A 27,765-nucleotide genomic window follows, 5' to 3' on the forward strand; every position below is an offset into this window, starting at 1 on the left:
ACGCTGCGGGGGCCACCTCCAGCCAGGCCTGGGGGCTCGGGGAAGAGGCGGCCCCAGCGTCCTGAGAGCTGCAGGGGACGAGGCTGCTCAGATGCACCTGCACCACTGACCCTGTCGGGGCGTTTTCTCCACTTGCGGCCACAGGTGCCTGTTTCTCAGCCCGGCCGGACGCTGGGGTCCCCCTCTCGCCCCTCCGGGCCAGGCCTGCCCCTGAGCCGGTCCCGTCTCCCTCAGTGCACATGTCCACACCCCGAAACCCACATTCTGGTGATGGGGGCGTCCCGTCCATGACTTTGGGGCCCCAGGGGTCTCGGAGACACCCCCCCCCCCGCGCACTCCGTCTGCCCTGCTCTTCGGTTCGGCTGGTGTGTGGCAGGCGTCCTCTCCCAGCTGTGACTCACTCGTCTTCACAGAAAAGGCTTTTCTAACGCAGCATTCACCAGCTTTTCTCTCGTGACAGACTCTGGAAATTCTTCTCTGGGTCACGCATCTACTGAACCTAAGCATGTCTGCACAGCGTCCTTCACTCTCCCCCCAACCACGCGGGCCCAGGTGTTGCCCCACAGGGCCCCAAGGGGACGGCAGGAGACAGCGAGCGGGGCTCCGTGCCCTTGGGGGTGGGGGGGCGGTGACGCACAGATGGGGTCACAGGCCACCGCTTCCTGCAGCTCTTCTTGCAGCCTGTGCGGCTGGAGCTGCAGGGACTGGAGTGCCTGCCGGAGGCCTTCCTGGAGGTGGAGACTTTCGCTGGAGGGGGGGGAGAGAGGCACCCTCACTTGCCAGAGCCAGGCCAGGGAGTCCTTCTTGGGTGGCTGGTTTTGCTGGAAACCCAGGTTACTCACAGCTTCTAACTGCAGTTTACGGTGGGGTCCAGACACCCCTGCGTCCTGACACCCTGGTGGGGACGTCACCTCCCGAGGCTGTGGCCTGGGATGGCGGGTGTGCAGGTGGAGCACAGGCCGGTGGTCCTGATGATCCTGCCCCTGGCTTGAGGCGTGGGTGTGGGAAGGGGCCACCGCCAGGAGCCACCGCCCTGTGGCCTGGCCAGCCCTGAGCTCCAGCCCCAGGAGCTCAGACGGTCGAGCTGCGTTTCCGGCTGTGTGGCGGGGCGCTGCTCCCTGTGGCCCCAGGTGCCAGTGTGGCCTGAATGAGGCCGTGTCAACACTCAGCTCAGGTTCCTGCGTGGTCAAGTCTCTGGTTTGCTCGGACACAGGCCTGGGGTCGAATCGCTGGTCTTGGGGGGGACCTACGCGCCCCCCGCCGCTCAGAGGGCCCGGGGTCCGTGTGTGTGTCCCTCAGGGCTTCCTTGCCCTGACGGAGGTCGCTGGGCGTCTTGTCACGGGCTCGTAGGTCACCTGTCTGCCTCCTTTGGAGAAGCGTCTGCTCAGGTCCTTCGCCTGCTTTCTCTGGGTCACTGCTGTCCAGCGGAGACGTAAGAGTTCCCTCCGTTTCCCGCCCAAGGCCCCGTCAGGTGCATCGGCAAATGCTCTTCCCACTCCCAACAGGCCCTTGAGCACAAGTTGCTCGACTTTGACAAAGTCCATTTTTTGTTTCTGCCTGACTGCTCCTGTCTTGGTGTCACAGCTAAGAAACCATCACCCAATCCAGGGTCGCAAAGACTCGTCCCTGTGCTTCCTCTAAGTTGCCTCATTTCAGCTGGGTCTGCAACCCTTTTGAGTGGACGTTTGGGGGCGGGGGTCAGCTGGGGCACCTTCGTGCCTTCCAGGTGGCTGTACCACGTCCTAGGACCTGGCGGCTGGCTGGCTGCAGTCCCGACGTGGCGCCTGAAGTTCTCTTGTCTGTCTGCCAGTTTGAACCTGCCTCGTGTACCTGGCACCATGTTACAAAGTACAAGCTTGGCCTCCGCGAGCACACTCCCCGTGGGTCCGAAGTCCTGGCAGCCCAGGTGGGCCGGGGTGTCAGTGGCGGGGGAGGGGGAGAGGGGTGGGTCTGCGCTGGGGCTGGCATCTCAGCAGGGGCTCTCTGCGTTGTGGCAGGAGAGTTGGCTGAGGGCCTCGGTGCTCTGCTGGCCTACGCCACAGCCACATGGGCTCTGAGCCGCGTCTGCGACCCACACCACAGCTCACAGAACACCAGCTCATTAACCCACTGAGCAAGGGCAGGGATCGAACCTGCGTCCTCAGGGATGCTAGTCAGATTCGTTTCCGCTGAGCCACGACGGGAGCTCCCACATGGCGTTTTTCTCTGACTGACTGACTGACTGTGAGAATCACTAGTTGGACCCATGTTGCTGCACGTGGCATTCTTCTGTTCTTTTTTGTGGCTGAGTCGTAGCCCTCTGTGCACATGGACCGTGTCTTCTCAATCCACTCGTCGGTCAGTGGACACTTAGGCTGCTTCCATGTCCTGGCTGCTGTGAGCAGTGCTGCAGTGAACACAGGGTGCACGTATCTTTTTGAGTGATAGTTTCGTTGGGATGTGCGCCCAGGGGCGGGATTGCTGGATCAGGTTCGTTCTACGTTTAGTTTTCCGAGGCCCCTCCGTGCCGTTTGCCTGGTGGTTTTACCAGTGTACCTCCCCAGCAACCGTGCAGGAGGGTTCCCTTGTCTCCAGCCTCCAGCGTGGGTCGTTCGTGGAGTTGCTGATTGTGGCTCTCGTGACTGGAGGGAGGTGATGCCTCGTTGGGGTCTGACTTGTGCTTCTCTCGTCACCAGCGATGCTGAGCTTTTTTCACGTGTCCGCTGACCGTCCGAGCGTCTGCTTTGGGGATGTATCTGCTTAGGTCTTCTCCGCGTTCTCGGACCGGGTCGTTAGCCGGGCAGCGCTGTTAGACGGGGTGACGGGGGTGGAGCTGACGTGCAGCCCCTCGTTCAGTCTGCACCCCGGGTCACGGGCATGCTGCACACACTCGCGACCCAGTTGCTCGGCCGGGAGGAGGCCCTCTCTGTGTCTGCAGTGAAACTGTGTACACACGTGAGCTTGCTCTAGCGGCGACACGTGGGGGGAAACTTCCGGAAGGAGCTAGTCAGCGTGCGCCTGTCCCGCCCCAGGGGCTGAGCCAGGTCACACACCCACCAACGCCCCTGCTCCAGCCGTGGGCGCAAACGCGTCGCGTCTGCAAGTCGAGGGGCGTACCCTGCGGTCGTGGCTCCAGCGGGCGACGCCACATGGCTGAGGACGCGGCCGCACGCCTGTGAGCGTCTTTACTCCCTTTTGGCAAACCCTCCTTCTCACTGGCCCGTTTCTCTCTCGGTCTGTCGGTACTCTTCTCTGTAGAGTACCACAGACCTTCCTGGGATGTGTTGCGTTTTTTGGGTGCCATTTGACTAAACTTATGTCTGTGGTCATTTAGAAGCTTTATTTTTATGTCATCAAATTAACGTTTCCCTTTACGGCTCGGCTCTCGGACGCTGCTCCCTGCGAGCACGAGCGGTGGCTCCGTGGGCTCCCCGCTGAGAAGGCTGGTCGTCGTTACTCTAGAACTTCACTCGCGCTTTTCTTCTTTGGCGTAAACGTCACGTCAGCTATTCACGCCTCCAGAAAATGGCCCAAGCACGGCCCCAGCTGCTCCTGTAAACAGTCCGAGCAGAACACAGATGACGCACGGCCACCAAACCACACACTGGCCGTCTGGCCCTTCAGGAGCTGGGACGTCTGCTCTGGAGCCTGCCGCGGCCTGGTGGCCGTCCGGGCTCCGTGTGCCCGCGTCTGTGGTTCCCAGGGGTGCGCCCGGCTGATGCTGGGCTCCGTCTCCTGGGCGCCCTGCTGGAGGCCGGCTGCCCCTCCCTCCCACAGCTCTGGGCGCAGAGGGTCTGACGCCCTTTGCGGGCGGCCAGGTGGGGGACACACCCAGAGGCGGAGACTTGGGCGGCAGAGGCCCTGCTTGCGTGTCGGGCACGGGGATTTTCTCCTTCTCGGCGTTTCTGATCAGCTCCCCGCCCACAGGACTGCGTCTCCTGGGTTCCAGCGCGTTGCTGGTTGTGCGTCTGGCCTTTTCGCTCCTTAATGGGAGCAGCCCACCTCCCCCACGGCTGGGCGCCCTGCCCCGCAGCCTCCCTGCCGCCCCTGGGACACCGGCCAGCGGCCGCAGGTTACTCCGGGCCTCTCTGCTTGGAGCAGAGACAGGGCGCCTGACAGGGGGCCAACCCCGGGCCCTCGAGGGAAGGGAGGCCCGGACCGAGCCCGACCTGCCGCCCCCGCCCTGCAGGACCTCACGGGCGGCGCGTTTGAAGACAACCTGAGATCTCTGCATCTGCGGGAGGGCCGCGACTTCCTTCACTTCAGCTGACGGACCCGCGGCAGCCGCTCCAGGTACGTCCAGGCCTCCAGCAGCCGCAGCCCCTGAGCGGGCGAGGCGCCGAGATGCCCCCAGACCCTCCCAGTTCTCACCAGGTGTGGTTCACGGGCGGTAGAACCACCTCCGACTCGTGTCTACACGTGTGTACAGACCCCAGACCAGGGCTCGGAGCAGCGTATCTGCCTGCAGGGGGGGGCCTGGCCTCGCTCGGTAGCACCGGCAGTGGCCCTTGTGCACGGAGCGGGCGCCGGCCTTGCTCCCGGCTCTGGCCACTGCGGGTCTGCCTGTGAGAGACACGGCCTCGACGGGCGTCCCGGCGACAGAGGCTGCGTGCGCCTTCCCCGGCGCGGTGGCGGGAGGGGGAGGCCCAGCTGTGCCCAGCGGGGCCGTGGGCAGAGCAGTCGGGGGCACGTCCCTTTCTCTGGTGGGTCCCAGGTGGGAGGTGTGGCCAGAGTGGGGGGCCGGTGGCTGTAACCAGGAGCCCAGGGGCTTTTCTCTGAAGGACACGAGGCAAGGGGGTCCAGGGACGGACAGCTCGCCCGTGGTCTGGGGACTCAGAGCTGGCGCCGCAGCCCGGCTCCCTCGATCCAGGACAGGTGGCGGACGTGCTGAGGCGTCAGAGCTGCGGTGCCGACGGAGGTTGAGCCCCGCCCCGATGGGTGACGTGAACGTGGCAGGAAGTGCCAGGCCGGCGCGGCCTCGCGGTGGAGCCGCGTCTGAGTCAGATGGCGACGGAGCATCGGGGTGGCTCTGCACACGGGGAGTCTGGGGAGACCCTCCCAGGCACAGGGGCTGTTCCGAGGCCACAGGGCTCCAGCGCCTTCGAAGTGCACGTGTGTTTTAACGGTGCTGCTCCTTCCCATTAAAAAGTTCCTCTGCGCTTAAACACCCAGGTGTTGGTGGCTCGTGTCTGCGGCGTGGCCGTTGTTTACCGTCGTCTCCGCCCAGCACCCCTGCGTCCGCCTTCACCTCAGTCACCTTCCTGCTGCCCAGTCGCCACCCCAGGAAGGGGGTCCGCGGCTGGCATCCTGGTTGCTGGCAAACGTTCCACAAGGCGCAGAACAGTCCCCACAAAAAGAGCTCTTTGGCCCCACGTGGAGACCAGCCCCGTGCCAGGGAGGGTCGCTTGCCCCAAGTGACCCGTTCTGTTCTCTGCCCCGAACGACAGGTGTACCGGTTCAGTCCAGCCGAGGCGCGCTCTCCTCTCAGCTTCGGTGCTCGGCCGCCGCTGCCGGCCGACACCCCAGGCCCCCCACGCTGTGGCGTCCAGGTGTGCGTCCCGTGCGGGGGCTGCCGGGCCTCTGTCAGTCACCTCTGATCTGCTCGTCCCCGCTCCCGCTTCAGCCCTGTCTAGGTGGCTGTTTCATTCACTCACTGAGCTTTTTTCCCCAGAGCCATCATTTCTAGCTCTTTTCAAAACTGAGTCCACAGATTTCGTGTCTTTGGGGTCTGATCTCATCAAGGTCTCGCTCAGGCTGCCTTGTTCCTCTACGCGACCGTGCAGCCTGGGGTGTGAGCTGACGTTCTCTTGGAGGACGAGGCCGCGCCCCCCAGGGAAGGGCCCCTGTGACCAGCACTGGGCCAAGCCGCGTGCTCCTGCGGGGCCTGGTTCTCGCTCTCCCGGCTGCCGCACGGGCCGTCCAGGGCCCCAGCTGCAGGGCCTGCTGGGTTCAGGCTCGCACATCACAGCAGCCTCCCCCCGAGCTCCACAGACTGGGATCCCACCCCCACGAGAGTTCGCTCCGTGTCTGGAACGTGGGCTGCATGCACACACCCTACTACTGCGCCCCCAGGGGCCACAGGCACCCTTCACGGCTGGAACAGGGCCAGGCAGGGAGAGGGCAGCCCCCGCAAAGGGCCCTGGAGAAGGGGCTCACACCCCGCCCCCAAGGTGGGCGCCTCCTCTGCCCTCCTAGCATCTGACGCTTAACAGGACGCTAAGAGCGAGTCAGCGGCCAGGACCCAGCAGAGCGAGGCGCTGGCGGACGCGGATGTGGCAGGAGCACAGCACGTGAGAGGCGGCCTCTCCGGGTCGGTCTGGCCGGGCGCCCGCCAGCACTGGTGTCGGACACAGAGAGACACAGCAATGCTCAGCACATGATTTTATAAGATGTGGGTTTGAGATCAGGACAGGAGCACCAACAGCCCAGGTCCCCGGAGCGCAGGACGCATGTGAGGCAAGGCCGCCTCTGGGGACCAACCCCGGGTCCCTCGGGCCCTGCCAGGCCGCCTTCCGTGCAGGTCTTCTGCGCCGACCACGGCCCAGCTCTTCTCCGCCAGGCACGCAAGGCTCCGCTTCGGGGGCCCAGCCTCAGCAGGCACCAGGCTGCAGAGGGCACACGACAGGGTCAGGCCAGCCAGCACAGTCCACCCCCAGGCCTCCCAGGGCCCTGTTTCCCCAAAGTCCCGAGAGCCCTGTGGGCGACACGCCCTCCAGCAGTGAGCAGGGCTCGGCGGTGCCTCCCCAACCTCGCCGTCCCTGGATGATTTCCCAGTGAAAACGCAGGACGCGGCCTAGGACGCGAGGCGCCAGCACAGCTCTGTGGGGGGAGGGCAGATGGGGTCGCAGGGCAGAGGGCTGGCAAGCAGGGGGCAGGCCACGGCCAGCTGGGCCCAGGGGAGGCGAGGGCGCCCGCACCGCGTCCTGACGCTGTGACCACAGTGCGTGGACAAAAGGTAAAGGCCAACAGAAGAGCAGGAAGACGGCAGCGGCCAAGTCGCCAGGAGAGCGAGCCAAGTGACCGCAATGCTGCTGCTGACCCAGACGAAGCCGAGGAGGAGGAAAGGAACGGGGTGAGAACAGGAAGCAGCCACGGCCCGATGAGTCTGGAATCCCGCATCCAACACACGCGGCCAAACTCTGTCCAACACCAGGACCCACTGAACCGGACTAGAGAGAGAGAAGCCTAACCACCTCCTGTCCGCAAGAGACGTGATTAACTGCAGGAAGCACGGAACCCCCAAGCGCAGTGATGCCGAGACCCGCCGCACACGCACCCTCCACAAGCACAGCCCTGACGGGACCCCTGTCGCTGCACGTGGACGCGTGTTTCTGCCGGGGAGCCGCCAACCGCAGCAGACACGCACCTGCAACGCCGCTTCAGACGTGTCGCCAGACCTCAGAAAACAAGCTGACGGGACGAGAGAGCAGCAGAGGCCCGGCCTGGGGAGCCCACACACACGCGGCCTGCCAGGGTCACCTTCCAGGGCCCCGTCAGGAAACTGAGGCCACCAGCCGAAGCTGGGGGAAGGAAGAATCCAGAGAATCCCAGCCAGACCCCCTTCCCCAGAGCCGGCGGGAGCCAGAAGGGCCACTGAGATGGCAATCCTGCCCAAACTGCTGGTGGCGAAGGGCGAGAGCCCTGCCCAACTGGGGGGACCCGCCCACCCCCCGATGTTTCCCTGAGGAGGAGACGCTGCATCCTTGGCTGAGAACGAGGACCAGCCGCTGCAGCGACGCCGCGGCTCCCATCCCCCAGCACGGCTGGCCTTTGACAAGGACAAAAGGCGAGAAAAGGCCGTCCAAAGGCACAGATGTCACAACCAGACTCAGGGACGGCGGAGACGCTGGAACTGCCAGACCGGAAGCCTCAGGCAAGTACGAGTCACACGATGAGGGTGCCAGCGGGCACGATGGATGCCCTGGGGGTGGACGGAAGCTCTGAGAGGCCAGCGGGCGGGCCCCGTAACAGATGCTGCTCTGACGGGTTTGCCCGAAGCCCAGATGTGGCCAAGGCAACAGTGGACCTGGAGACACGTCAACCAAGAGCCACAGAGGGACAAAGGAGAGCACCCCAGACTGGGGACAACGGGAGGGTGGTGTCGAGCCCTGCTCCTGGGACCTGCCACACCTCGAGGTCCCGGGAGGGCACAGCGCGTCTGGTCGGGAGACTCGGCTCAGACGCCAGTTCTCTCCACGTCCACCTACAGGCTCCAGGCCACTGCGGCCAACGTCCCCCAGAGCAAGCTGACAGGCAGCGTCCGGCAGGCGCTGTGCAAACCCAACGTGCCAAGAGATCCAGACGACTGCGAGCGGAGTGGTTAACGCATCTGACTAGGAACCATAAGGTTGCGGGTTTGATCCCTGGCCTCGCTCAGCGGGTTAAGGATCCGGCGTTGCCGTGAGCTGTGGTGTAGGTCGCAGACACGGCTCGGATCCCCCGTTGCTGTTGCTCTGGCGTCAGCCAGCAGCAACAGCTCCGATTCGACCCCTGGCCTGGGAAGCTCCATATGCCGCGCGAACAGCCCTAGAAAAGGCAAAAAGACAAACAAAACACAAGAAACACGAGCAAAGAGCGTGGGGCTGAGACACTGGGGCTCCGAGGCCACTGGAGCCCCCACACCCGTCCCTGCCTCATGTCCGTGTGCGAGACGCAGAGGGAGTGAGGTCAGCTGCACACCCGCCCACTGGCCTCGCCTCACGCCACACGCACGCGCCCAACCCAGACAGATGGCGAATCCACGTGCAGGAGATGAAAATAGTGAAGCTTCTAGAAAACACTGCCTGTCAACCCTGAACGAGGCCAAGACGCCGCAAACAGGCCCTCGCTAAGTCTGCGTCCCCAGAGGAGGAAGCGGCGTTTGCAGGACACGCATCCAGAACAAGGACCCTCGAGACAGAGGACGGACGTCCCGAGGGCTGACCGTCTCAGGGACCGGTCACTGGGAGGAGCTGGGAGGGAGAGCAGGGCGGGCAGGTCTGTGCAGAGGGCTCTGGACCTCTGCGGGAGCTGCGTCCCCGCGGCAAGGGGAGGCCAGTGGGAGCACAGTTACCTTGGAGACCAGCTGAGGTCGGGGCACGCCGAGGAGGTCACACAGGCGGTTCCGCTGGGCTCTCACGGCTGGGAGCTCGGCGTCCCTGGGGGCAGAGGGTGGGAGCAGCGTCAGCCCCGGGCACCGTGCACGCGGTTACGAACCCCGCGGCCACCGCTCAGCTCTCGTGTGTCTGCCTGTCGGGTGAGCGGAAAGCCCGGGCACCCAAGGCCAGGCGGACAGCGGGGAGGGGGCCCCCCCAGAACCCACGCCCGGCGAGCCCAGCAGGACGAGCCCCAGCAAAGGGGAGCCCAGCGGGGCCAGCGCCAGGGCCGTGAGGACCGCCAGCCGGGGGCACGGGCTGGACCCGCGGCCTTGAGTGCCGACCCTGAAAGCTGTGTAGTCACAACTTTCATTAAAGGTAGAAGTTAAATTTAGCAACAGCACAGAGGAACCTGGGCATGTTTTTCTTCTGCAGTGAGTCAGGGACACCCGCGTGCCCTCTAAACCCTGTGGGATTCTGTGACACAAAGGGAGGAGCCCCGACCCGAGCCCACAGCGGGGGACGCGGCCCTGGCTGCCCCCCACCCCCCACTCCCCTGCTCAAGCTATTCGGCCTCTGACGGGACACGAGCCTCCGTGTTCACAGCTGACGACACGAGGAAATTGTGCCATCCACGCAGCAGTAAACCGGCCACCTCCCGACGGGCGCTTACAGGAGCCCCGTGCCCTGGGCGGGCTCAGGTCCGTGGTCCCTGGACCATCTGCCTGCAATGCAGCCTCACACAGCTCCCCTCCGGCTCCAGGCCGAGCGTCGGCCTCGGAACCCAGAGGCCCCTGCCTGTCCTTGGCTCGGGGCTCAGGTCTCACGGCCTCGCGAGGTCCCTGGGAGCTCTGCCCAGGGGGCGGTCACTGCCCCGAGGGAGGAAGTGTGTGAGCGTCACACTCAGCCTTCCCGCGGTAGCAGAGCCCAGTGGGCCCCAACGGGACCCAGGCCGCAGGCCCGCGGGGCTGAGCCAGGCGCCGCCCAACCTCTGGACTTCGGGCGCGCGTCCAAAACGGGGCTGAGGAGGGCGGTCACCGAGTGGGGGCGCGTGTGCACGCAGGGGCCTGGAACAGGACAGGCGCCACTCGCACGCCTGCCCCCTCGGTGCTGCCCCCAGGCCTGTGCCCATGGCCTTCCTGCCCTTCCAGCCTGCCATCCAAGTCCATCGGGAGCAGAGACGCAGAACAAATCCAGAGACGCAGCCTGGGCCTTCGGGGCCGGCTGCCCCGGGAAGGACGTGGGCCGGGCCAGGGGGGGCCCCCAAAACTCTCCTTCCCGGTTCCCTCCGTGCTTTTTGAGTCGAGAACATGTCCACGAGTGGCCTTTTCCACCAAGACCGAGCAAAGGCCAGCAGGCCGTCCTCAGAGATGGTGGGGCACGGGGCTCCTGCTGCAGCCCCTCGGCACCCTCCCGGCCCCTCGGGGGGCCCCAGTAAAGAGCAGACGCGGGAACAGTGGCGCCCAGAGCCAGGACAGCGGCCGCAGGGAAGTCGCTCAGAACCAGCTCTTCACGCACCAGTTGCATTTGGGAAGAAATGATTTCACTTTGAAAATTCTCCCACGTGGACAGCCCCGGAGGCCCCTCCTCCCCAGGTCTGGCCGCGCGGCCTGTCGCGGGCGTGAGGACAGGGCCCTGCCCCGCAGACACGCAGGTGAGAAGAGCGGCCGCGTCGAGACCCGGGGCCGGGAGCCCCCCTCCCCTCCCCCCCCCACCCCGGGCGGTTCCCGGAGGGGCTGGAACGGACTCCAGACGCCCCGCACACCGTGGCACGGCACCCGCGCCACTCACCAGGCTGTGTCGCTGAGCACGGCCATGACCTCGTCCAGGGCGTCGGCAGCCACCACCTCGTAGGTCAGCACCATCTCGTACACCTGGCTGGCCGTGCTCTTCCGGATCTGCGGCGACAGGGCTGCTGACGGCAGGGAAGGCCCGCAACGCGAAGCAGCGCGGACGGGCCCCCGCCCGGGAGTGGGCACGTGGCACCGGGCACCCCGCGGCCAGGGCCCAGATGGAACTGGAAGGGCTGTGTGGACGGACAGGCGAGAAGGCCTGACCTTGGTCCACAGCTCAGGACACCGTGGCCACAGCTGACGTGTGGACACAGCAGGACGAGGTGCCAGGCTCCCCCAGTGGCCCTGACCAAGAGGAGGCTGGGAAGCCCAGAGGCCAGGCTGTGGCGTTCTCCCTGCAATGCTGCCCGCCAGGGAGGGCACCTCACTTTCCAGCAGTGCCTGGTGGTGACGTACTTCTTGGACCAGGTGCCCGCGAGGCCCGGCGCCCCCGCTCCCCCCACCCTGGCACCTGCCAGGCCTGAGAACATGCATTTCTGACCATGGGGGGTGGCCCCATCTTGAAAACGGCTGTGTTAGATGAGAGTTAAAGTTAGTTTAACTTTTTAGGAAAAGACCACATTTGGGTTATTTGAAGAGTATTTCTTCTGCCAAAAAAAAGGACCCATTTCCTAGGAAACCTGACTCTGGCTGGGTTGGGGGCAGCAGGGCGGCGCCCAGGTGTGGGTGGAGCCACTGACCTAGAGCCCAGAGCCCCCGACAGGTTGAGGACGCCCCCCTCCCACTGGCAGGGGCACCCACAGCCAGGGCCGGCTGGGGCAGGGGTCCCACCTTCGCCCCAGGGGCCACTCTGCCACTGCTGCGCCCTGGAGGCCAGCCTCACCCACCACCCTCCGGTTCCCTGTCCCGCCATCAGGAGGCCACGCCAGCCCCAGGCAGCCGGGGCCTCAGACACAGACACTCACCACGGGGAACGGGTGACAGAGCAGGAGGCAGAGCTGCAGGAGGACCCGCCTCCTCACGTCGCCGGGGAACTGCGCCAGCCCACAGAACCTGCGGGACCCCACGCTCACGTCAGCCACCCGCCCGAGCCCGCTGCAGCGCGCCCCGACCGTCCCCTCACTGGGGGGCACCCACCCCCCAGCCAGCCTGTGTGGGTGGGGCAGGATGTCTCCCGGAGGCTGCCCGTCCTGCTGCAGTGACCCCAGGGCCTCTGGTGTCGGCCGTGGGAACCGCCGTGTCTAGGACGCTTCCTGACCTGATGCCCACTTGTGTGGGAGGCCGGCCAGTGGGCGGGCAGGGCAGGCCTGGCTCACCCCTCCGGCAGGACCACCGTGGCGTCAGCACGACCCTGCTTCTCACACCCGAGGCACCAAACCCGCAGCCCTCCCTTTACCGCCTCCCAAGTGACTTGGCGCTCACACTGCGACGCTGGCCCGCAGTTTCTGGACGTCTTTGGACTTCCGGGTCTCTTCCTTACAAAGCGCGAGCAGCTTCACACAGAAGGGGTGGCTGGAAGGACGGCACAGGCCCGAGGTGAGGCACCAGGGAGGGTCTGAGGAGGGCAGCTGCCCCCTGAGGGGGGCCTCGTCCCATGGGCCTGTCGGGTCCCATCCACACCAGGTCATCTGGCTCCTCTGCAAGGGCAGCAGGGGGCAGGCACCTGTCCTGGGCCCGACATGCCGCCTCCCCGTCCTCGTGGCCCCTCGAGAGGAGGGCAGGCCACCCCCTGGTGGCCGCAAGCCCAGCCGTGCACCAGGCTCCACCTAGGATCAAAGGGGAGGACGACCGGGCCAGGTCCTCGGAGGGTCAGGGAGGACAGGAGGGGAGCACGACCCAGACGCACCCTCCTGGATCTGCTTGGAGCACGACGCTTGGCAGCTACGACCAGCGCGGCCTCTGAGAGACCAACGTGCCTGGGCCAGCCCTGGACGCACCGTGGGGGCCGAGGGACAGTGCGCCGAGTGGGCCTTGCTCCTCCTTCCCAGCCACTGGCCAGAAGCCGTCCGATGACCCGGGATATGGCAGAGGGCAGAGCCTCACTGCCCCAGACCCTCAGGTGCGCAGCGGGCAGGCGCCGTGGCAGCCATTTCGGCTCAGCTTGCGACATTCGCTCCCTGAGCAAAACCGTCCCGGGGCCCCAGTTCGCAGGGCAGAGGCTCCCGGTGGCCCCAAGGATGCACCCGAGTCCTGGTCAGTGCATCGGTGCGAGGACATTGCCACAGGCTGGGGAAGAGGCCAAGCGATGACACACGGCTGCCACCACCAGCCGAGCAGGGAGCTCAAAGGGCCACTGGCAGGGACCCCACAAGTGGGAGGCCATCGCCACGCTCCGGGCTCCTGACGCGGCTTCAAAGCTGTTTCCAGGTCCCTGCAACGCATCCAGAGGACGCTCAAGCCCCAGGGACCAGAGGGAAAAACCCGCCAGGCCTGGGATCCAGGGGAGTCATCAGGCAGCAAGGAAGCAAGGCAGCGGGGCCCCTCGTGACAAAGACCAACTGCCGAGACCCAGGGCATCGGAGCCCGAGAACACGGAGGCCGACGCGGAGGCAGCTGAGGAGCCCAGGAGCAGCAGGGGAGAGAAGGGGCCCCCTGCAGCCCCGCTCCGTCGGGCGTGGGCCATCCCCCTGGACTGAATCCCAGCACCGGGCCGTCCCGGCCCACTGCCGCGCTGACTGCAGGCCCCTCCCTGGCCCCTGGACGGTGCGCCCGGCGAGGCTGACCCTGAAGGCCCCAGAACGCTCCACGGGACGCCTGCTCCCTGAGCTGGGCTGTCTTCTCTAAAAGGCGAGCACGAGGCTTCCCCGGGACAGCAGAGCTGGACAGAAAACCTACTCACTCCTCCTCGGCCGTGAAGACGTCGAAGCAGCCGTGGGCCAGCATCTGGTCCAGCGTCCTCAGCAGCGGCACGGACACCCTGGGGGAGGAAGGGTGCGTGAGGCCCCGGAGATGGCGCTGTGGCGGCCAGGGCGCCCACTGCAGTCCTGGCCGGATGGGCAGAAGGCGGCCAGCCGGTTCTCAAGCTGACAGCGACACGCGGGGCCGAGGAGAGCCCCAGCCGCTCGGGAGGAAGGGCCGAGGCCGGGGCGCGGCCCTGCTTCGCGTGACCGTCAGGGCAGAGCCCCGGTGACCAGAACCTTGTGGGCTGAGTGTGAGGCCATCGAACAGGTGGGGGACGGCAGGGCCCACACGTGACAGCCGGCAAAGCGACGCTGCAGGAAGGCCTGTCGTTCCTGCACCTGGAACAGCTGGGCGGCCGCCAGCAGCACCAGGACACGGAGCGGGCGCTGCGGCTCACATGGCACAGAAACCAACCCGAAACAGCCGTGCAGGAGTTCCCGCTGTGGCACAGAGGGCTGGGCAGCATCTCTGGAACGCAGGTTTGATCCCTGGCTGGCACAGTGGGCTAAGGAGCCAGCAAAGGTCACAACTGCAGTGGCTTGGATCTGGTCCCTGGTCTGGGAACTTCATGTGCAGCAGGACAGCCAAAAAAGCCAAAAAGCCAAAAAGCAGCAGCCCTACGGTCTGAACAGAGAAGACTCAACGTGCGAAGCCCCCGGACAAAACCTAAGAGAAAGGCTCCTGTGAGCCTGAGGTGAGCAGGGATCCCCGAGACCCGAGAGCACAGCCCGCGGGAGATCCAGCGGGTCCACAGGCTCCTCGGGGCGGGAGGCGTCCATTCTGAGACCGCGTCTGCCCAAGAGCGACCGAGAGCGCAGCGAGCAAAGCCCCGTCTCACAGCCCCGGCCCCGGTGCGGGGAGGGCCCCCAGTAAACTGGGGGGAACAGGCCAACTACAGCCGCCCAAAGAGGCCGGCACGCGCCCGAGGTGACTGAAGCCCGAGGAGGCAGCACAGCCGTGTCAGCCCGGCCAGAGGGAAGGACCCAGCTCGCCCGCCGTGGTCAGGACGGGGCACCGTCACCCTGCCACCTGCACGGGAGCGGGAACGGCACGGCCCCGCAGCCCAGCCGGCCCGCACCTCCGCCTGCACCGGAGAGTGAAGGAGAGACGCGTGAGCGGTGGTCACGCCTTTGTGATGGTCTCAGACCAGAAACAGCCCAAGTGCCCAACCACAGGTGACAGAGCAGTGACAGGCCACCCAGGGCCTATGAGGTGAGGGGCTGGCTCCTCGGGCGGGAAGCAGGTCTCGGGCACCTTGGGGCTGGGGGGCCGCGAGGGCGGGGGAGGTGGGTGCGGACAGGAGCCCACGCCTCCAGAGCGCTGTCCACGGGGCCAAGAGCGCGGGGCCGACTCCCACCTGCGAGAGCTGTCGTGCGCGGCCCACGGACAGGGCAGGCGCGAGAGCCTGCAGCCAGGCCGCCCGGGACAGCCGCCTTCGGGGCCGGACCCCACCTTCCTGCAGAGGCAGCTGGCAGAACACTACAGCCATACCCTTGGGGCAACGGGTCCTATCTCTCACGCTGGCGTTCCAGCCAGGCAGCTGCTCTTGCTGTCGGGTGGTCGGGGTTGTGTGCAGACCAAGCGTCTGACAGCGACAGTAACACATCGGCCCCGCGACCAGGAAGCATGCAGGCTGGACCCGCACGATCTCCCCTGAGGCTCTGGGGCTCTGTCCTGGCTCTGCCGCCCCAGGTACAGGCTGGGCGGGGCCTGGGGAGGGGACCTAGGGGCCTGCCCCGGCCCGCCTGAGCCCACGTGCTCCCCTGTGCCCACACACCTCCCCTCAAAGCCCCACATCCTGGGGAGGGACCCAGGGCCGAGAAGCGCCCGCTCACCGGTCGTTGAGCAGGTTGTCCTCGAAGACCCGCAGGAGGGCGCCCGCCACGTCCTCCAGGGCCCGCGGGTCGCCCCGCACCCGCTCCATGTACTCCAAGAGGCCCTGCGTGGAGTACCTGACCTGCAACCCAGGGCGGGCGTGAGCACCACCACAGCGCAGGCCGGGCTCGCGCGCTGCCCCTACATCTGCCACCAGGACCCTCAGCTGCCCGGTGTCTGGGCGACCAGCACTGCTGGGGAGCAACAGCAGAGGCGCCCTCCCCCGGTTAAGCCCACACCACGCCGCCGCACAAGCAGCGCCCCACCGCGAGTCCCTCGGCCCGTGGGCGCCGGACCGCGAGACACAGGACAGAAGGCAGAAAACCGCACTGAGGAGGACTGTGCACCGAACAAGCGCAACAAACAGATTGCAGAACACACTGCGCTTCCGGTAACAAGAGATCAAACTCCTGAACCACCACGACGGCGACAGCGGGAAGGACAAGCCGGCTACACTTGAGAGAGGAAAAGCCGCAGCAATGCAGCAGAATTCGGGGGGCGAGTGTGGGCGGGGCGGGGCGAGGGTGGGGGCGGGCGGGGGCGGTACGGGTGGGCGGGGCATGAGTGGGTGTGGGCGGGGCGAGTGTGGGCAGGGCATGGGGGCGAGGGCGGGGCGAGGGCAGCCCGGGCAGGTCTCCAAGGAACTGGAGGATGGAGGGTTTTCAGGGAGGGACAGAAACCACACATCCGCTGGCTCAGAAAACACGGAGTCGGGGCTGAGAAAGGAAGAAGAGGGGCAGCGCGCCCTCTCGCGGATGCCCGCAGAAGCGCCCGCTCACCGTGGACTCGGTCAGGCCGCCCACAGACACGGCCAGCCCCAGCAGCACGTGGTAGCGGTAGGCAGGCAGCCCCAGGAGCTGGGCCACACGCGGGAAGGCCTGCGACGGTGCAGCCCAGTTCACGGAGGCCACGGTGGACCTGCAAGACAGGACCACGAGCTGGAGGGGCTGCCCCGCCAGGAACGCAGCTGCCCCACCAGGAACATGGCCCCAGTACCTGGGGAAGAGCCTCTCCAGCTCCTGCCGGTGGGGCACATGGGGGATGGCGGGGCCGTCAAAGTGGAGCAGAGCCAGGAACACGCGGGCCGCGTGCGCACGGAACCGGTCGATCTTCTCGCTCGCCTGCTGGGCTAAGCAGCACATGACCCGCTCGCAGCTGCAAACCAAGAGCCAGATCCTAGTGAGCTCGGCCAGAGTAGGCATGTGAGGGCTGGAGCACACGCGCCACCCCGGTGGCCGGGAATGGGACAGGACCCCGCCCCAGCCGGCCTCCCACCCCAGCCACCTGAGCAGGAGGTGTGGGGTGGGGGCAGTGGAGGTGGACAGGCTGCAGGGAGGATGATGGGAGGAAGCAGCACCAGGGGGGCACAGTGACCCGCGGCCAGCAAGGTGGCCCTGGGCCACCCAGTGTCCAGGGAGCCAAGCGGGGACAGAATGGCCAGTGCCCAGTCGGCACAGGCTTCAGGTACAGGAGCCCTCAGCCAAGATGCTGGCTCTCCCCCAAAAGGCCTGAGCCCCAAGGGGCTGCTGCCTGGCGAGGGGGAGGCGGAGCCTGAGCGTTGGAGAGAGGGCAGACTCACACGGGGGCCTCGATCAGCTCCGGCTCGCCCCTCCCCAGCAGCAGAGTCAGGTCCCTCAGGCCGGTCACGGCGGCCTCACGGACCCTGTGGAGACAAGGAGGGGTGAGGAGACGGCCTCCAGCCCAGGGGCCATGTGCCCATCAGCCGCTGTGCGGGGTCGGGTCAGACGCCTCCACCCAGGCCAAGAAACGCATCAGAGGCTCGACAGAGGCCGCAGGCAGCCTTCCCCTGAGGCGTGTTTCTCTCCCGAGTCTGAACAGACCCCCGTCTGACACCTAACAGTGCAGCCGGGTCCCGCAAGCTGTCAAGTGCAGACGCAGCAGCAGCACTGAGTCCCCGTGAACCTTCAAGTGCAAAACACACACCCGCCACAGGGTCCCCCGCAGACCCTGGCGAGGCCCTGCCCAGGGATGAGTGCGGCAGAGCAGCCGCCTGACGCCAGGGTGGAAGCCGCGTCCCACTCTGCCAGTGGAAGAGCGCCTGGGCACCTTGGAGGCAGACGCGAGCCGGCGGCAGGGCTCCGCGCAGGGGGGGGGGGGCGCCTCATCAGGGGGCGGGCAGCTGGAGGGCTGCCCCCAGGACGGAGATCTCCCATCAGGCAGGAGCCAAGGGGACGGCCCGCCAGGTGCTCACGGCTCCCCTCCCCCAAAACGCTTCCAGACCCTTCCTGCCCTACGCCCACAGGGGTCTGTCTGCACGGAAACTGAGCCGAGGGTCAGGCCAGGTTTCCCAGTAGAGAGCGGGGCACACACATGAGACCCAGGGTGCAACAGGGACCCTGGCTGCCTAGGAGCCGCAGGAATGCCCTGCCTCTGGGCGCAGGGGGACGCTCCCACGGAGCTGGGACACAACCGCCTCACCACGCCCCCACGTCCCCGCGGCTGTCAGTGGTGTAGTCGCTCAGACAGTCCAGCATTGTGCAGTAAATCTGGGGCACGTTCTCTCGGCACATGACCTCGTCGGGGGCCCCTTCCGCCCTCACGCCGACGGTCTGGCAGATCCTGGAATTGACAAGGCGTGAAGAGCCGGTGTCCTCGAATCCCACCAGACGACCTCAGACACTCCGCTTCAGCACCTTCTGCCTCCACGGCTAGTGCCCCCCACCCCCAGCCCGCCTGGTGCACAGGAAGGCAGCCCTTCCCAGGCGTCGGCCTTCCGGGGGGCCGCGGGCGCTCCCACAGCCCAGCACCAGGGCAGGGCCACGGTCTGAAGCACGGGTCAGACCAGTTTAACATCCGTCCTCACTGTGACAGGCTGTTACGGAACCCCTGTGAGCTGACGGGCTCTGGGACAGGGATCTGAACAGAGAAGAAACTGGAAAATAAAGCAGTGACGTGCGTCTCCCAGTAGAGGCAGCAAACTGCTCAGGACCCCCGCCCCAGCTCGGCCCCGGCTTCTGGAGGATGATGGCTTTGGGGAGGAATGGGTGGCTCACCTGGCGATGGCCTTCAGGGCGTCCCGCCTGGACTCTGCGAAGCCCGCATCCTCCGGAGAAATGCGTGTCACAGCCCGCAAGCCGTCCAGAACCTGGAAAGCAGCAACAAGTCACGGCACAACTGCCAGCCTCCAGAGAACGTGTCCTTCACACGGGAGGAGACGGGCCTGGCACACGCCCTCCGAAGCACAGCGCCCGGGCGTCTAGGCCGCCAGCAGTGCTGAGCACACAGGGCAGGGGGCTGCCTCCCGCCCTGCCCTCTGCTGGGCCCCCACCCCCAGATCCCGAGGCGTCCTGGGCAGGAGGAAGGGACACATGCAGGCCAGGAAACTGGTAGCAATGACATCTAGGAGGTGGGCCGTCTGGACAACGCCTGGGGTCAGTCTGGGGACGAGGACAGGGTGAGTCAAGTGGGGGGGGGTGGACGAGGACTGGCGTCCATCCACAGACGAGGACGGAGTGCACGTGTGAGAGTCGCTGGCGAGAGGATCAGGACCCCAGTCAGGGCGTCAGAGCCCCACGGTGTCCCCTGAGAGGCGACAGGCCGAGGACGGAAGAGCTCAAGCACACCAAGGTCCCAGACAGAGCAGGGCTGCCCGGGCCCGAGCAAAGCCCGCAGCCGCGGGAGATGCCGGCGTCCAGACGGCGCCGTCTCCAGCGGATGCTGCCCTGCACCCAATGACTCTGAATCCTGCCGACCCGGTGCCCCGTGCCAGCGCAGGGCCCTGCTGCCCTCCCCCACCATCCGCCCCCCCCCACCACGAAGACACCCCTCGAAGCAGGACACCCCGGGTCGCCTCCCCCTAGGGCGGAAGGAGGAGCCAAGGTGGGGAGGCCAGTGTTTCCAGACAAGGTTTCTACCGCAGAGAATGGCCAGGTAAGGCGCCACGGCCGAGGCGAGGAGAGGCGGTTCTGCCCGGAGGCTGCAGCCCCTCCCCGGACGAGGACTCGGCGCTCGAGTCTCATCTCAGGGAGCGTTAACCAGGCTCTCAAGGGCCCTCCTGCTTCGGACACCCCTGTCCCTGTTCTCCTGGACACCGTGCTGGTTTCCAGGAATTCCTCCCACCCACGACCCCGTCACGTGTTTGGTCTCCCCCGCAAGGCCACCCACACCCATGCCAGCACCTCCCGGCTGGGGTCAACCTACCCGCTGGAGCTGGCCCTTAAGGAAGAAGCGGGGCAGGGTGCCCAAGGCCAGCGCGAAGCCACAGCGAGTCATCTCCTCGGGGCTCTGAAGCTGGGCCAGGTACCGCGGTATCAGCTCCTCTGCAAAGGGGGCAGCGGGTGAGTGCCGGGCTCTTGTCCCCAGGCGCGTCCTCAGGCCTGAGCGCAACGTGGCTCCAGACGGGACACCGGGCCCAGCACTCAGCCACAGCAGGTGCAGGGCCGCACCGCACAGGACGCCCGCATGGGGCCAGGAGAGCCGGTCATGGGGACTGGAAGGGCAGCTGTAGCAGAGACTGTGAGAGGGAGAGACCGGGAGCCCAGGACAGGTTGCGGGTCTGGGAAGCAAAGGGGAAACCAGATGTGTTTTCTGAAAACACAGCGCAGAAGGTCAAGGGAGGCCAGACCGCCCACCCATCACCCCCACAACCGGAGAGAGTCTTGTCATCACCACTGAAGCCTCAGCCCAGCGAGTCCCCTTAACGCTGTGCTCCCTGCATCCCCAAACATCAGGGTCAGGCAGAGCCCGGAGTTCCACCTGTACCCACACCCAGGGGACACCTCTGCGGGGGGGACGCACAGGTGCGCGCCCCTCACAGACCCCGCTAACTGCGGAACGTCGTTCTGAGAGGTGGCGTGTTACTCTCTCCTGAGGCAAAGGGGAAAGTGTGACCTGACCGTCCCCGTTTCTAAAACAGACCAAACAGAAGGAGTGTCCCGCTCGCCCCTCAATTTCCCGGGGGCGGGGGGGCCCAGTTCCAGGACCGCCAGGACGCCGAGTCCCTTGTATAACATGGCACAGTCTGCACAAAACCCACACGCTTGAGACCTCCTCCGCGGGCCTGACTCCTAACACGTCAGCGCGGAGACCCCGTAAATACAAGGTTCCTGTCATGCACACAGGTGCCTGCTCACAGCAAATTCGGATTTTGTCTGGGACCTTTCTGGTTGTGGAATCTGCCGACACAGAGACAGCGGAACCGCGTCTCTCCGGAGGGGGGGTCTGCTCCTCCGTCGGCCTGGAAGCTGTCAGAACATCAAAGTACCGAGTACTTTCTAGTTTTTGAAAAAATCCACAGAAAGTGGACGTCCACGATGGCACCTTGACTCCTCTGTGTTTCGTATATTTCCAAAGCGCCTGCCAGGCAGCTGGGCGAGGCGGCAGAGGGCAGTGTCCCAGGGAAGGAGCATGACAGGACCGGAAGGCTTTCCTACGCAACCGGCGCTCCCGCACAAACCCGCACACGGGACCACGTCAGGCGTCCCAGGAGGGTCCATGCAGGGAGGCGGCTCTTCTGACCCCACTCCCGGGAAGAGGAAAAGAGCAAACGCCTCCACACGGGAAGGATGCTCGCTGGAAAAGCGCTGCTGCAGATCATGCAAAGATGCTGAGACACTTTACCCTGAAACGTCAGAGTCAATGGAGACACCACTGAACGGACAGACTCCAGGGAGAAAGCAGGAAGCAGAGGACGTGGCAGGACGGCAGACAGCCCGGTCCGACAGAGGCCCTGCCCCCGGGCAGGGAGCCCCTGGCACAGACCAGCGAAGTTCACCTAACACCCACCTCGAGCAAACGCTGCGGAGGAAGAGGTGACTCTGCCCGTGAGGCAGTAACGTCCAGGCGGGCCTGGGACGGCTGGTGTTCTCGCCCCCAGGCCCCGTCCGCACTGCACTGGGAGGGGGGCACCCCGGAACCCACCCCCTCGGCCCCGGGGCCACTCACCCTGCACGGCGGGGTCGGCCTCCCCGGGCTCCCGGGTGTAGTACGCGTCGCACAGAGCCGCCAGCGCCGACACGGCCGCGTCCTATGAGAGCGCAGATGTGAGCGCACCCTGGGCCACAGCGGCAGCAGGCTGCTCTGCGCTCAGGCCGTGACTCTGTCCCTGAAACCCATCGCTGCAAACCTCACCTGTCAGGTGAAGGGAGAACTTCAAAATTCTCTGCAGCTACGAACAAGAAAACGATTGTGTCCCCGCACAAGGGGGACGCCACGACTGCCAGCGGGAACAGTATCCAGACGCACGCGGGCAAGACCCGCAGGCGGGCCACACCCGCAGGCGGGCCACACGCCCAGGCCTCACTCAGAGAGCAGGGGGCGGCATCCGGGATCCACAGCCTGCCGAGCCCCCTGCCTCCCACGAGCACACAGAAGCAGGGCAGCACCCATCACTGCTCTCCCCTGCTCCCCACCAGGGAGCCCCGCGGGGCTGCTGGCGGGGGGCGGCCCCGTACGAACGGAGGGGCAGGGCTGTGAGTAAGGCTGGCGTGCATCTGCCACGACTGGGCTCCCAGCAGGACGTCCTGGGGCCCTGATCCCGAGGCCCCGGAGAGTACAGCTGCCCTGGTCCCGCAGCATGAAAAAGCTGCCCAGACCAGGAGGCGGAGGGTGGGCTGAGTCTGGAGGTGGGACTGACCACCCCACGTGCTTCACCCCTTCACCCTCGGGGTCACGGGCGAGGACCTGCAGGTCCGACTCCCCCCGTCACCCACCCCAGCGCAGGACGGCAGTGACCAGCACCAGTGGGCGGGAGCTTTGCCTGCCTGCGTGTGAGCGAGCATCACAAGGGGAGCTTCCAGGCCTGAAATTGTACAACTCAACAGGGCGGAGGGTGTGCAGGAAAAACGTTTCCAAGGAAAACAAAACTAATACAGCCAGAAGCAGTGAGAAAAACTGAAATATGTGGCCCGTGACGGCTGCGTCCCTTTTCCTGGTCGTGAACCTGGAATTCCAAGCGGGCCCATGCTCAGCCGTCACGCTGGCCGGTGAGGCGTCGCGGTGACGCTGAAGCGGGTACGCACACGTCCCTACCCTCGCCCAGCCCACCTTCATCTGCTGCCGGGAGGGACTGGAAACGAGGGGCAGGCTCCTCAGGGTGTCGTCCACCAGCTGCTGCCAAGCGCCTGTTGAGACAGCCGTTTGTGACCAAGGGCATGACACAGCAGACAGACCTCCTGCGTGGGTGCTGCCCGCTGTGAGGACCTAGAGGAAGCCTGACGGGCTGCTGCTCCGGGGGCGGGAGGCCCCTCCGCCCGCGGCTCCCGAGACCGCCCTTCCTCACGCCTGCAGGCTGCGGGCGGCCTCTTCCTATACTTCTCCGGCGGCCCCCCGGGCCCCAGCCGTCGAACCCTAACCCTCGGCTCAAGCAGAGCCCGTGCCCGGACACCGACGCGCCATCGAAGCCGTGGCTTTTGATGTTAGAGAACTTCGGAGGCTCAAGAGCAAGGAGCCAGGACAGCCCAGGGGTGGAGGTGACCAGGGGCGTCTCACCACCCCTCTGTGGCTGCGAGGAGCGGGGCCTGGGCTCGGGGACTGCGGTGGACACTCCCCCTCGCCGGGGCCCTCCGAGCGGCTTCACGACAAGGAGTCCCCGCGGCGGGGGGTCACCTGAGGCCGCTCTGGAAGCAAGCGCCCCTGTGCCCATCAGCGAAGCAGAGAAGCACTCACCGACCACGGCGTCCCCTCTGAAGGGCATCTTGGAAAGGGACAGGTTTTCTATCAGGACGCACACTGGGAGGAAAGAGGACGAAGGCAGCGTCGGCTCTCCAAAGCCCCCACCCGGCGCCACCTGCTGCACCGGAGCCTGCGCTGCCAGCACCACCCCCACCCCAGGCCCTGGCGCAGGCATCCGCTGGCGGCAGGCAAGCCCCCACCTCCCCCCGCAGACCTGGCCCGGGCTCAGGCAGCCCCAGGGCCCACGCAAAGCTGTGTCCAGCAGCAGCTCTCGGGAGCCTGCCCGGGGGAGACAGCTCCACGGGGACACCGCAGGCTTGACCCCAACACAGATCCCAAGGGACGGCTCGGTGCCGCGGACGCGGCTGCCGGGCCGTGGGTGCCTCCTGGGAGCGGGAGCTGGGGCCGAGCAGCCAGTGCCCAGGGCCTCGGGGAAGCAGGCCCTGCGAGCTGCGGTGCTGCCCCCACCCCGTGAGTGACGCAGCGTCAGCTTCAATGAGTAAGGGGCTGCCTCCACAGGCGGGAGCGTGGCCCCGTCTAACCTGTGACCCACCCCGACTGCAAGGACACCTGAGCTTCCTGGGCCGAGTGTCAGGGCCCCTGAGGGCCATGTGCCCCTCCCACAGCCCACCCGAGACACACCAGGAGGGCGGGCGGTCCGGCGCGGGCTGCTCGCTCGGGCCACCCCTGCTGGGTCCCGCGTCCCCACCGCCTCTGCGTCACCGTGCTCCCGTCCCGACCCTGGGACTGGGCATCAGCTGGCGTGAGGCCCTGTCCTTCCATCTGTGCCGAGAGGGTCGAGGACGCAGCCGGCCCACACGGTCGGCCCATCCGGCATCACCGGGCTGCCTGTCAGCATCACCCGCATCAGCAGGGGCAGGCGGCGGCTGTCCCCTCGGGTGCGGCCGGGCCGGCGCGGGGCCCGCCCTGCAGCGTCCTGTGTGAGCCGAGGCTTCTGCACAAGCGCAGAGGGTCCCCACGGGGGCAGAGGGACCCCCAGTCCGGGTTCGCACAGATTCCGGACGCTCAGAGGCCCCGCACGCGGCCTGAGCCACCACGCTGCTCTTCCCCTCTCACAGCCCAACTGACTGCTCCTCCCGGACACCAGGCCTTCCAGCATCTCCTCACGGCTGTGCCCGCCTGCCTTGAGCCCGCCTGCCGCCCAGGCTGCCTGTCACCCCCACACCTCTCTGGGCGCAGGGGCCCAGGAGTGGCCCTGCAAGCCGGACGCCACCCCCGGCGGCCTGAAAAGAGGACACGGCGCCCTGGGAGCGAGGCGGGCACCCGGCCGCCAAGCTCTGCCCGCGCTGCGTGAGCCCGGGGGCCACTCGGCCCGGAGCTCGGCTGGACCGCTTATCCTGCGCGGGCCATCTCGACACGTCTCTGCAGCCTGTAAATAGCGACCGCGCCGTTCGCCGTTAGATCTGTGCTTTCTCTGCTGCTTTTAGACGAGGTACGACTGTCCACACACACGCCCCACATTCACGTAAACACACTATTTTCGACTGCTCGCTCCTGGTCGTGGAACCTTGTGAATTCTGTCGGGGGGGGTCACATGTCAAGAGCCAAAAGCAAAACGAGTTTGAAAGACAAAGCTGGCGCTGACCGGCAAGAACTACCCAGTGCGGTGCGGTCACAACGGTGTCTGGAGCTGCTCCATGACTCTGGGGAGGGGCTGCCCGGGCGACGCCGAGGCTGGGGCTGTGCACGCGCGTTTCTTTACACTCCTCCTCGCGGCCACAGATCTGAACATTTCTAAATTAAGACTTTTTTTGAGAGTTCCCACTGTGGCTCAGCGGGTTAAGACCCAACCAGTATCCATGAGGATGTGGGTTCGATCCCTGGCCTCGATCAGCGGGTTAAGGATCTGGTGTTGCCGTGGCTCTGGTGGAGGCCGACAGCTACGGCTCCAATTTTGACCTCTAGCCCGGGAACCTCCACATGCCCCAGGTGGGGCCATCAAATGCAAAATACTAATACTAATGGTAAATTACTTAATTAGGGAGTTTTTTATGGAACAAGTGGCCCTCTACATCTCTTGAAATTCCTTTGAAGGTTGGTTGTTTTGTTTGCTTCTTTTTTCTTAGGGCCACACCCTTGGCACATGGAGGTTCCCAGGCTTGGGGTCAAATTGGAGCTGCAGCCGCCGGCCTACACCACAGCTCACGGCAACGCCGGAGCCTTAACCCATTGAGTGAGGCCTGGGACCAAACCTGGGTCCTCACGGATGCCAGTCGGGTTCTCACCGGATGGGTTCACCGGCAAGTGGGGCAGAGTGAGGGCGTGCGGGCAGGGCCGAGCTTCCCCAGGATGCGGAGAAGCAATAGCCAGAGAGCCAATCCCCGCCCCCGCCTGCGGCGCCCTCTGGGAGCGAGTGTTCAGAAAGCTCTGTCCTGAGGGGGCTTTCTCCCAACTGCAACCACGTCTGTGCCGGCCAGCCAGGGCAACACCGGCCCGCAGCGACCAGGAGCTGCAGCCTAGCTGTCTGGGGCCCACGGGTGGCACAATGCCTCCTCACGAGGTGTGAACGCGCAAAGCCGGAACACGCAAAGCGCGGCCATCCCTTCGCTGCTGGGGTGGCGGGTGGTCCTGCTACTCCTCCCTTCGCTGGGCGATGGTTTCTGTGCACACTCACAGCGCCAACACAGACGCACGATGGACCCCGCAGGCTGAGCCCCTAAGTCCAGAGATGGGGTCAGGAGCTGCTGACGCCCAGGGGACGGCCCTGAGTCTGAAAGTCATCCGGCAGAAGCCAGCTCAGGGTCCCTGCCAGAGTGACACCCATCAAGCCCACAAGGACACTGAGCTGACACGGAGGAAGTGTCCCCCCCAGCCCACACGTCCCTGCAGGCGGGCAGGGGGCGATGGACAGGAGCCTCGGGCAGGTGCCTCCAGGTCGGGTGGGTGCTGTGGCCAGAACCCCGAGAGGTCAGCTGGTCCCCACACCAGCCTTCCCCAACACTCACGGCCCGGGCCCGGCCAGGCACCAGCGAGCAGTGAATCCTGGGTTTTCCAGTAGGTTTAGCGGAAAAAGCTCCAGGAAATCTAGAGATTTACATGTCGGCATCTCTGGGACTCCCTGCAAACATCTACAGAGAATCTGGAACCGCCCTTCCCGGCTCTAGGGTCACCTTTAAACACCACGCTGAGGAGGGGACAGCCCGCCCCACATCCCACCCACCAGCCCAGCCCCAGCCCCGCCAGCCCACAATGACTGAAAAACACCGAAACCCACGCAGGCTGAACTTCAGAGCCGCGAGGGAACACACGTGGAAGCAGAGGGCTGGGTGGGTGCCCGTGGCTGCGACTCGGCTGAGCAAACCGCCTGACCACTTGTCACGGGGAAGGGACACACAGTGAACCCCACCGGGAAGCAGGGGAGTGCCCTCAGGACCCCTGTCTTCCCCAGAGGGTAAAGGTCACCACCCCAATCCCACAGTCTGCAGCCTCTGTCGCTCAGACCCACCTGCTCTTCTCATGAGCTCTCCTCCCAGGCCCCTGAAAATGAATGAAAACATTCAGGGTTAAATCTCGTTAGCTAAAACAACAAAAAGTATCTTCACCAAGTAACTTCAGGCGCCAAAGTGTCACGAGGGCAGCATGAGCAGCCGCACTTGCTGTTAGAAGTGTGAACGTCTTATGCCAGGAAAGGAAAATGGGCCGTGACCGCCTCCCAGATGGCGTTCAGATCGCTCCAGACACTGACCTTGCCGCCACTGGTCACATCCCACCACCACCCAGAGCAAACGCCAGATACTGCCCAGCTCTTACTCTGTGAAACTTGAAGGAACTTAAGGCACCAGCAAGACGGCGTCGTGCAGCCCAAAGACATGAGCCACAGGCGCCCCAGCATGAGCACGGCTGGGGAGGAGGTGCCGCCTGGCCTGGTGACAGGGACGCTGACGGCTGGAAGCCAGTGGACATGAGTCCCACAACCACTCCAGGGAGAAGGAAGGAAATTTATGAGACTCTGGCGTCTAAGATAGAGGAACGAGATTCAGGTTGCTCTCCTGCCTTAAACATCTGGAAAACTGAGTGAAAGAAATGAAGGTTCACAGGCTGGAAAACGGGGATCAGAGGGAGGCAGGGGCTCAGCCCGGGCATTTCCAGGCACAGCCGCCCAGCCCGTGGAGTCCCGGGGTCACGGTCGGGGGTGGGGAGGCCAAGGCGGTTGTGACCTGAGGGGCTGGGGAGCAGCACAGACACCGCCCCTGGGGGACCCCGGGCTGCACCTGCAGCAAGAGCCTGAGGAGAGAAGGCAGGACTCCAGCGGGACCCACGTGGACGGGCAGACGCCCCATCAGCCAGAGCCCAGCCCCCCCCCCACCAAGAGGCGTCAGCAGAGTGCTCAGAAGGGCCCCTCAAGGCTGGCTGGCTGGCTCTGGACCCCCAAGCCTCGGAGGCGCCCATCCCACCCCGACCACCCTTAACGCAAGGAACGTCACAAAGCCCAGGCCCCAGTGGCCAAACCCCACAGGCCTGGTGTCCATCCAGCATGCCCGGCAAAACCA

General features: G+C 65.8%; 2 protein-coding genes across 18 annotated transcripts in view; one reads left to right on the forward strand and one right to left on the reverse strand.

The window, feature by feature from the left end:
- B3GNTL1 (UDP-GlcNAc:betaGal beta-1,3-N-acetylglucosaminyltransferase like 1) overlaps positions 1 to 5,146 on the forward strand; it is a 78,474-nt gene extending 73,328 nt beyond the window's left edge. For 9 of the 16 annotated variants that reach the window (XM_047758419.1, XM_047758408.1, XM_047758410.1 and 6 more), the window contains one exon: positions 1,351 to 1,906. In XM_047758419.1, coding sequence (XP_047614375.1) covers positions 1,351 to 1,641 — 291 coding nt within the window. In that variant the 3' untranslated portion in view covers positions 1,642 to 1,906. Of the gene's footprint in view, positions 1 to 1,350; positions 1,907 to 4,168 lie in introns of those variants that run through there. The other 7 variants (XM_047758412.1, XM_047758414.1, XM_047758411.1 and 4 more) reach the window with 7 other exon arrangements.
- Positions 5,147 to 6,343: 1,197 nt separating this feature from the next.
- The window catches only part of TBCD (tubulin folding cofactor D), a 124,178-nt gene continuing 102,756 nt past the window's right edge, over positions 6,344 to 27,765 (reverse strand). Inside the window, exons 23-39 of one of the 2 annotated variants that reach the window (XM_047758406.1) lie at positions 26,721 to 26,752; positions 23,249 to 23,311; positions 22,628 to 22,704; positions 21,527 to 21,608; positions 19,784 to 19,902; positions 18,637 to 18,728; positions 18,062 to 18,202; positions 17,202 to 17,285; positions 16,619 to 16,777; positions 16,402 to 16,540; positions 15,583 to 15,704; positions 13,686 to 13,763; positions 12,269 to 12,358; positions 11,812 to 11,899; positions 10,845 to 10,951; positions 9,032 to 9,116; positions 6,344 to 6,584 (exon numbers count right to left, since the gene is read on the reverse strand). In XM_047758406.1, coding sequence (XP_047614362.1) covers positions 6,570 to 6,584; positions 9,032 to 9,116; positions 10,845 to 10,951; positions 11,812 to 11,899; positions 12,269 to 12,358; positions 13,686 to 13,763; positions 15,583 to 15,704; positions 16,402 to 16,540; positions 16,619 to 16,777; positions 17,202 to 17,285; positions 18,062 to 18,202; positions 18,637 to 18,728; positions 19,784 to 19,902; positions 21,527 to 21,608; positions 22,628 to 22,704; positions 23,249 to 23,311; positions 26,721 to 26,752 — 1,573 coding nt within the window. In that variant the 3' untranslated portion in view covers positions 6,344 to 6,569. The other variant, XM_047758405.1, reaches the window with a different exon arrangement.

The sequence above is a fragment of the Phacochoerus africanus genome, chromosome 14, assembly GCF_016906955.1.
Source record: "Phacochoerus africanus isolate WHEZ1 chromosome 14, ROS_Pafr_v1, whole genome shotgun sequence".
NCBI lineage: Eukaryota > Metazoa > Chordata > Mammalia > Artiodactyla > Suidae > Phacochoerus > Phacochoerus africanus.